At 36.2% G+C, this 9,848-nt stretch overlaps 2 protein-coding genes across 2 annotated transcripts; both read right to left on the bottom strand.

The window, feature by feature from the left end:
* Nucleotides 2,238-3,405, bottom strand: LOC105155523 (probable carbohydrate esterase At4g34215). The gene is made up of 2 exons (XM_011071413.2): nucleotides 2,787-3,405; nucleotides 2,238-2,542 (listed from the first exon to the last, which is right to left on the bottom strand). The coding sequence occupies exons 1-2, from the start codon at nucleotides 3,381-3,383 to the stop codon at nucleotides 2,348-2,350; spliced, it is 792 nt and encodes a 263-aa protein (XP_011069715.1). The 5' UTR covers nucleotides 3,384-3,405; the 3' UTR covers nucleotides 2,238-2,347.
* Nucleotides 7,321-8,514, bottom strand: LOC105155522 (probable carbohydrate esterase At4g34215). Its single transcript, XM_011071412.2, has 2 exons — nucleotides 7,890-8,514; nucleotides 7,321-7,626 (listed from the first exon to the last, which is right to left on the bottom strand). Exons 1-2 carry the CDS (start codon nucleotides 8,484-8,486, stop codon nucleotides 7,432-7,434), a joined length of 792 nt encoding a protein of 263 aa, XP_011069714.1. The 5' UTR covers nucleotides 8,487-8,514; the 3' UTR covers nucleotides 7,321-7,431.

Genomic DNA, 9,848 nt, shown 5'->3' with positions numbered 1-9,848 from the left:
TGAAGGTTATATATTTCACTAATAATAGTTGAGTACATGACATAGCATACCAATCGTTAGATCTGGAGAAATCGATATGTCATCATCCATATGCCCAGATATTGAGACATTTTGACCGAAAACTGTGAAGCATCGAAATATGAGATTGGGCCTTTATACGGATGGATATGTACTGTATGGATACTATGACACGACTTACTCAAGTTTTTTAGTGATTTTGAAGTCGTATTAATCTTCTCTAAGGGACGTTTATGAAGTTCGAATGCATATTCCTAGCATTGGTGATTCTTGGTCCACCAATGAACTAATAATTCATGATGCTTGCAAACCTTCTCTCCTATAGCATATTATCCAAATGGAGTACTGCAGATGTTAAGGATTCTCTAGTATGTACGGACATACACAAATATTGCACTTTAGCATGACAAGAAGACTTTTTACTTTGATTACCACAAGCAGTTCTTGATGCTTGACCATCTGTACTAGAGGTACAAGATACCACTCAACAAGAATCGATCGGAGAGGAAGATTAAGAGATCTAGGCTGACTAGAGTTGAGATATGTCGTTGTGTGAGTCGGTATAGCACAATCATTGAAAATCCTTTGACACAACAATTGGGATAATACATCCCCACTTGTGGAACAAGAGAAACATCTTCTAGGATTTTTCATTGTGGTACGACTTGATACGCCACAATCATGACTCATGCATATTTAGTAGAATGTAGATCAAAACATCACCAACAGTATCATGAACATCAAAAACTAAACAAAGGACAATCTCAATAAGAGAAAAGGATTCAGAAAACATATGCAATTGTTTGGAACTTGAGGCGTAAGATTTTTCATAGATTGTTAGACTAATTAACAAGCGCGATGGTGATTGGAATAGCTCGATAGTTGCGGAGACAACGGGACATCCTAGTTCGCTATTTTTTTTCATATTCAAAATTTTTAAAACTCTAATTTTTGCTTAAATTCTTTTTCGTTTCTGGAGAATTTTCGAAAGTTGGTCAAGGAGAATGTCTCCCAAAGTCTGCGAAAGTCGATGAGTTGGCTGCCAGAGCGTCACACGAGGATGAGTTGTGATTGACTCTAGTAAGCCGATGAGTATTTGGGATGGGTTACTAGACCCATTCCTCATTCAACGATCACTCGAAGACGGTAGCCACAACTATAGGTGCTAACCCTAAGTCTGTGCAAATTCACGGGCAGAACGATGAGCATCATCACCTCAACACACCATACAATGTAACACATGGGGATCTCGTAGTCAATAGTCACTAATTCAACACCACCGATCCCCTAATCGCCCCTCTGGATGATGAAATGGTACAACAGTCGACACATGACCCAGATGTGATGATGATCATGTGGCCACTGAGGTAATTATTTTTATAATATTTTCTTTAGTTCAACAATTTTACAAATACTATATTAATTTTTTTATCTTAGTATCAACTGAAATTATTTTCTACAGTTTGAATTTCATATTTGTACTGCTTATTGTCATTTATAAATAAACTTCTAAAACTAATAAAATTTATCATTTTTGGCATAATTAGAAAATGTTAAAAAAAATTGTTATGGATTTGGAACGTCCTCTACAATCACAACAATTCAAATCTATGTCTTAGATTATCACAAAAATAAAAGTCATACCGAAATTCCCATTTGAAAAATTATGAATCGAAAACCAGTTGCAACACAAATGAGAACTATGAGCATAAAGCTACCACAAAATTCCATTTGGATAACTTGCACAATTCTCATCACTATTTTTGTGGCGGGATCCAGCTACGTTCTTCCGGTTGTTCAATGCCTATCACAAAATTATAATTGTGATGCGTTTCTTATTAAATCCATTGCAATTATTCGTTGCTACAATGCATTTTTTTAAGTGAATAATATATTGGAAAACCACATATAGCTCTTACCTGGTCTATTTTGTATTGTAGTTGTGGCATAATTATGTAAACTAGCAATGTGACAATAGATACTAAGTCTGAGAATGAATTTGAGTGATTATAATCAAACTTGAGTTGAATTTTTCATAACTTTTGGCGAAAAGATCAAATTTTCCATCATCTTTATATACTTGTATAAGTTATTTGGAGTCTTTGGGATTTTATCCAATTGGTAAAGAATAAGTCTAAAGCCTGAAAAATATTTCAGGTTCAAGTTCCATATATATTTTTCATTTAGTCTAATTTATATAGTTGATCACTCTAAGACAGTTATTCGGAGCCAATGAGAATCTCATATTTAGCAATATCGAATACATACATATGTATTTTGATAAAAGTTTCCAACCAGACCATCTGAGAATGAAGCTAGGCGAAGAATATTAAGCTATAAATTGGGCAAAGGCATCAGCCATCATCTGTCCAATATGAACTTCGCCTTCCGTGCTGAGATGCAACCCATCATACCCGATCTTCATTCCCTTTGCATCAACACATTTCACGTTTGGAAGGTCAATTCCCAGCTGAGCTTTTCTAATATCATCTATATAAGGCCCTTCTCCTGATGCCAATGCCACCTGTACCAGAAATAGGCAATCCCAGAAAACACTTATGGAATTTATTGTAGATTCATATGCATCTTTTGTTTCCTATAGAATATATTTTTAGAATTAATAGATGACGTATTTTGTGTATACGTAGGTTACATATATTAAATTTTTATAAAAGAATGGTATATTTATTAAGTTCAATACAATTTGTAATAAAATATTTCAACTTGCAAAAACAACAACAAATCGCAAATTCAAGTAACCATCATACCTGGACCACAGGTAGCTCAGGTAACTTCAAATCAAATCGAATGTCGGTAAAGAACTTTGCCAACCTCGTCTTATATAATTTAGCATCCTCTTCAGAACGTGTGTCACTCTCACCTTGGTACCATAGAATAGCCCGAATTATTCCTCCACCCTGCAATGCTGCACGAGCCCTCGACATGAGTTGTTTGTAAAGTGGGCCGCCACGCCTCCATTCACTTATCTGTGTTCCTCCAATGGCGCAAGGAACAAGGCCGATTTCCCCAATACTTAAGTTCTTCTTCAAAATTGAATTGGCGAATGCTAGCCCGGGCCCTATCCCACAAGCTTTTAGGTAATCTATGTCACGGTGGAGCGGAGGTCGAGCCTCTTCCCATTTATTGTCGGCATTGAGCCGAAGGATTTTTGGACTTGATTCGCATTCAGGAGGGACATACCCATCCCACATGCCGGACTTCAGTCCTCCTCGGCCCGCCATATTGCTCTGTCCAGCTAATATGAATATGCTTTTGCCTTGTGAGGCATTGCTGTCGGATGCATTTTTGGTGCTGATCACCAAAGTGGAGCAAGACAAAAGCACTAACCAAATTAGGGAAGACATGGCTTCCTTATGGAAAAGAGCATGAAAATTGAGGCTGTTAATTATCCTTTCACGTGGGGTATATATAGACCAATATAGATCCCGATTTAAAAGGAAGAAATCTTGTAAGACCACTTCTGCACCTATAAAAGTGGAGGGACAACAACTTTTCAGCTATTTCTTTTTGAGAATCCTACGCCAGATATTAAGAAGTACATATACAGTTTTGCTTCAATATTGCGAAGGATTTGAATAGTCCCATTTCTATTATCTACTCAATATATTAAAGTGCCAATTATTTGAGAAAGTTTTTTCCTTCTTTTTTTTTTTAAAATATTTCTGATTTGATTGATTTAATATTGACTGTAATATTATTTTAAAAGATATATAATAATGTAATTAGTACCTCGTCTTAGTTATTCATTATTTAAGTAGGGAACTCTTGAATCTCCGTGGGCACATGCACTGATAGGACTCTACAGCAGAGTAGGGAAAAGGCAACCCAACAATGTTTCTCAAGCTAAAATGTCTATGCAAGGAGCATTCTATTTGAAATCTTGCAGCTATACTTCCTAAGCCCAAGTACAAGGAGGTGCCCCCCCTCCCGAAAGGTAGCCCACTAGGCCAAGACTTGTTGTGCCAAAAGCAAGGTATAAAGGCCATAAAATTGTTTAGCTTAAAGGCAATTTTCGTCCCTTAACTTCAAATCATTCTCGTTTTAGTCCCCTAAGTTTGTAGGATTCCACTTCGGTCCCGTAAAATTGAAAAAATCTCAATTTTGGTACAAATTTTGTTCAAAAGTTGAGTCACTCATCGGAAAATATCACATGCAAGGCAGGTAACTTTTTAAATTGGGGCTTGCATTGTGATTGGCTGAAAATAAAAGGCTTAAAGGCAATTTTCGTCCCCTAACTTCAGGTCATTCTCGTTTTAGTCCCATAACTTCAGATCATGTCTTCACCACATCATCTTTTTTAGTCAATCACAATGCAAGCCCCAATTTAAAAACTAACATGCCTGACATTTGACTTTTTTCGATGAGTGACTCAACTTTTCGATCAAATTTGTACCAAAAATGAGATTTATTTTAGTTTTACGGGACCAAAATGGAACCCTAGTAACTTAGGGGACGAAAACGAGAATGGCCTAAAGTTAGGGGACAAAAATTGCCTTTAATCCAAATTGTTTCTTCTCCTAACCTAGTGTGTCTAAGAAGTTATCCCAATACTACAAGCCAAGTCATCTTACAGTAGGGTGACCATCTCCAGATAAGTCCAGATCCCATGACTCTTTTTCTGTTACAAAGCTAACACTTCCCAAGTATCTAACGCCATCAAATTTGCGACAACTAACCCTCTAAAGTTGCTCTATGGGTGCCTATAAATTGGGACATAATGCTGTCAATTTGGTAACACAAGCTATTACACTCAAATCTCAATCTTAGCACACTTTTGGCACTCCACAGGATTTTCTTCACTTTCATACTATCTCAACCACCATTCTCACTTTGATCCACGTTTCCCATTTATTTCTTCAGTAAAAATTTTACTGATTTAAGAATTGGAGTGCTAATCTTTATTTTATAGGGTTAGTTCTTATGTAATCTTAGAACTTTTGTGAAAGCCTTTCGACCGTTGTGGTGCTGGAAATTTCGTATGCATCAAACATATAATTAATTATGATAAATTAATTCTATAGATTCTCAATGTATATGCTTATAATTATGTTAAAATGTTATGAAAATTGAGGAGATGGATATATGAGAAAAACCTGCTCGAAAATATAGGAATTACATAGGAGCATGAGGATGCTACTTAGGATTTCATTAATTGGGCTAAGGATCAATAAGCACACATGGACTATGAGAAGATTAGATACTCGTGTCATAAGTGCAAGAATCGTTTGGCCAAAAAAGATAGATACGGTTATTTTCTACTTATGTAAGAAGGGTTATACTGATGGATATAATAATTAGACTGCATATGGCCAGGCAACCATGATTGAGTATTATGATGATCCACCCACACTGGTTCCTTGCTTCAACAGTTGATGCACATGACATCGTAGCACACTAGAGTGATTACTAGAAGATGAATTGGGACTAAAGAATGTTTTATAATGCAGCTCGGCCATAATTTTATAGTTGCGTGTCGAGCATGACCCTAGCCCGAGCTAACTCCTCGACTACTAAGGTTGTATGCTTCAACAATGATGATAGGCACATGATGTGGCATGCTAGCAATCATATAGAGGAGAGCTTGATGTTTCATCGTTCTTATGTAAAGTGTGGAGGCATTTCAACTAGATGCACCCAGATTTCGTCGTGCGACCACATAATGTTACACAGAGTTTGCTCACCAATGGGTTTGGGGTGTAGGGGCATTACAATCACACGCACTCATGTTTGTCGGTAATCTTAACAGTGTAGAATCTTCGACCATTGGTGCGTATGAAGTTTGAGCAATGTTCTTGATGTTGTTGATCCCTAGTCCGCTCAATCCAAAACATTTGAGCAATCTGTACATGCAACCGTTGATCAGTGAGTTGCTTTAGTTGTGGCATGTGGTAGACATAACACCATGCTACAATCTAGGCATTTCTAATGTGTGCAGTGCTATGATCATGGGCACGGACACGGCACCGTGGACAACGCACGACATGGACACAGCGATACGGAAAATGTAAAAAAAATAGGACACGATACGGCACTGACACGGCTACGTATAATATACTTTTATCATATATATTCTTGATTTTTCATAAAACTAAAATATGTTATATGAAAACTATTAAGATCAATATAAAATAAGCATGTCTTACATCTACATTTATCAAATGTGACTTAAAAAATATATACATAATTAGATTATTTTTAAGAAAACGCAATGAAGAATTTTTAATAATTTAAATTGGTTAAATTATCATGAACATCTATCGAATTTTCAGTAATTTCATCGTAATATTTTTAGTTTAAGAGAACTGAATTAGATCTTTTTTTTTATTAAGCCTAAAATTTAGTTTTTCTTAAAGACAACCCAAAATATTTTGAAATTATAAAAAAAAAATTCAAAATGTGTTGGACAGTCCTCCAAAACATGTCGGACATGCCAACAAGCTTGTCTGTGATGTGTCCGACGCCGTGTTCCATTTTTTCTTTTTTTTTTTTAATTTTGGGCACGCCAATACTGTGTCCTACACGTGTCCAAGCCGTTTTCGAGCAGTGTCCGTGTTTGAGACGTGTCCGACACTGCATTGAGTAATTTTTTGGATTATCCATGCATTATAGGTGCGGTGTTGATGTGGCTAATGCATGGCTTCCCTGCCCTTGGAATAGCGTATAGATGAAGTATAGCGAGTATTATCGAGTTCCCTAGTTTTATGGATGACATATGAGCATTTTGTCTATAGCATAAGAGGAAAGCATGCTACTTGACTGCCCCAAATACTTCCTCTCTCATGACCATCGGTACCGGAGAAACAAAAAATCCTTCAATAGAAATCTATAGGAAAAGATAGCAAGGTCAAGGCTAACCAAAGACGAAATTCATCGACGTGCGGGGTGATATAATCCAAATGTTCATAATTCGTTGACAGACCAACCAAAGTACAACATCGAGCACAAGTGGACGGAAAAAACATTTATGGGATCCTCAATAGGAGGGATGCAACTGATACGACACAACTTTGATGTCATGCACATTGAGAAGAATGTATTTCACAATATCTTTAATATCATCATGGACATCAATAGGGAAACAAAGGACAATATAAATGCATGGAAATATTTGAATACCATATATAACAACTATGTAAGTTGCTCATGTAGAGGTTTGGATGGAAAAACTTATCCAATGATTAGGTGTGGTGGTCAGAATGACCAAGCCAGTAATTACCTTGTAAAGTTCGATATATATTTTTTATTTTTATTTAAATTATGTAATTGATCATTCTAAGATACTTATCCGGAGCCAATGGGAATCTTATATTCAACAATATCGAATACATACATATGTATTATAATAAAAAAATTCCAACCAAACCATTTGAGAATGAAGCTAGGCGAAGAATATTAAGATATAAATTGGGCAAAGGTATCAGCCATCATCTGTCCAACATGGACTTCGCCTTCCGTGCTAAGATGCAACCCATCATACCCGATCTTCATTCCCTTTGCATCAACACATTTCACATTTGGAAGGTCAATTCCCAATTGAGCTTTTCTTATATCTTCTATATAAGGCCCTTCTGCTGATGCCAGTGCCACCTGTACCAAAAAAAGGCAATCCTAGAAAACACTTATGGAATTCAATGTAGATTCATATGCATCTTTTATTTCATTTAATATATAGTCCATGTGCATAAAGTATTTTTTAAAATTAATAAATAATATATTTTATATGTATGTAGGGTATATTTATTAAATTTTTATAAAAAAAAATGGTGTATTTATTAAATACAATACAATTTGCAGTAAAACATTTCAACTTGCAATAACAACAGATCGTAAATTTCGAGTTATCATCATACCTGGACCACAGGCAACTCAGGCAATTTCAAATCAGATCGAATGTCGGTGAAGAACTTTGTCAACCTTGCCTTATATAATTTAGCATCCTCTTCACTTCGTGTGTCGCTCTCACCTTGGTACCATAGAATAGCCCGAATTATTCCTCCACCCTGCAATGCTGCATGAGCCCTCGACAGGAGTTGTTTGTAAAGTGGGCCGCCACGCCTCCATTCACTTATCTGTGTTCCTCCAATTGCACAAGGAACAAGGCCGATTTCCCCAATGCTTAAGTTCTTCTTCAGAATTGAATTGGCGAATGCTAGCCCGGGCCCTATTCCACAAGCTTTTAGGTAATCTATGTCACGATGGAGTGGCGGTCGAGCCTCTTCCCATTTATTCTCGGCATTGAGCCGAAGGATTTTTGGACTTGATTGGCATTCAGGAGGGACATATCCATCCCACATGCCGGACTTCAGTCCTCCTCGGCCCGCCATATTGCTCTGTCCAGCTAATATGAATATGCTTTTGCCTTGTGAGGCATTGCTATCGGATGAATTTTTGGTGCTGATCACCAAAGTGGAGCAAGACAAAAGCACTAGCCAAATTAGGGAAGACATGGCTTCCTTATGGAAAAGAGCAGGAAAATTGAGGCTGTTAATTATCCTTTTGCCGGGGGTATATATAGATCAATATAGGTCGTGGTTTAAAGGAAACTATCTTGAAAGACTACTTCTGCACCTATAAACATGGAGGGACAACAACTTTTCAGTTATTTCTGTTTAAGAATACTACGCCAGATATTAAAAAGTATATATGCAGCTTTGTTTCAAATTGCAAAGAATTTGGATAGTTCAATTTCTATCATCTACTCGATATATTAACGTGCCAATTGTTTGAGAAAGTTAATTATTTCGTTCTTTTTTTTTAATTTCTGATTTTATTTATATAAGAATGTAAATTAATTTAGTACCTCTAACTAATTAATTGTTACTTAATAATTAATACACCTGTATATGAAAATGTTAATTCTTTAACTCTATTTATGTATATACATATATATATATATATATATGAAATTCCATCTTCTTATTTTTTCATAAACATTAACAGAATAAATTTATATATAACTTACAAATTTTGTATGTACGTATATTATGTTTCTATTTTGAAAATAAAATCACACATATAATTAATAGAATCTTTCATTCCAAAGTAATAAAACGAAGATGGATGACAACTTTGAATGTATTGCATTTGGGATATGTGATTAGAGAAAATTGTTGGATCTATTTTTTTGTTGATATCACTATATTCTCATGATATAATATTTTGCTTGGGCGTATTTGTGACATTTTAGGTGATTTCATAAGAAAAAAAAATAAAGATAAGTTGCATGAAAATAGCTAAACTTTGTGAAAGATCCAGAAATTCAGCCGATATGAATCCAAGATAACTCGTGACCCATGGATTATCAGATATTCAGTTGATAGAATAGCAATATGTCTAACCATCACGCACAGGTGATTAGATATGCGGTGACGTAGAAATTGAAGATTCCCCAACTTAATTGCTGATTTAAAATGTTATGCCACGGAAAAGGATAAGGCGTCAAGTATAAGGAGATGTACAAAAGCATTTTTTAGTATCTTCCGCACCAGGGGGCGAATTTGTAAGGACACAAACTTAATGTCATGTCTACTGAGGAGAATCTATGAGGCTTGGTCAATAATCTTACTGTGTAATAAGCTACTTGCAGGCACATGCATACCTACTGGCTCTAGGCCTTGATAAGCCGCTTTGTCTACGCACTCATTTCTTACTGGCTCCGAACCTTAATGAGCAGCCCTGCTGGCACACTGATTACCTACTAACTCTGAGACCTAATAATCTGCCTTGGCACAATCATTTCTTGCTGGCTTCGAGGGCTAATAAGCCACCCTGCTGGCATACTCAGTTCTCACTTCTTAAACCCCTAGCAA

This window comes from Sesamum indicum, linkage group LG2 (genome assembly GCF_000512975.1).
Source record: "Sesamum indicum cultivar Zhongzhi No. 13 linkage group LG2, S_indicum_v1.0, whole genome shotgun sequence".
NCBI classification, from domain to species: domain Eukaryota; kingdom Viridiplantae; phylum Streptophyta; class Magnoliopsida; order Lamiales; family Pedaliaceae; genus Sesamum; species Sesamum indicum.
Note: the sequence above shows the minus strand (reverse complement) of the source record. Positions and strands in the feature narration are given on the sequence as shown.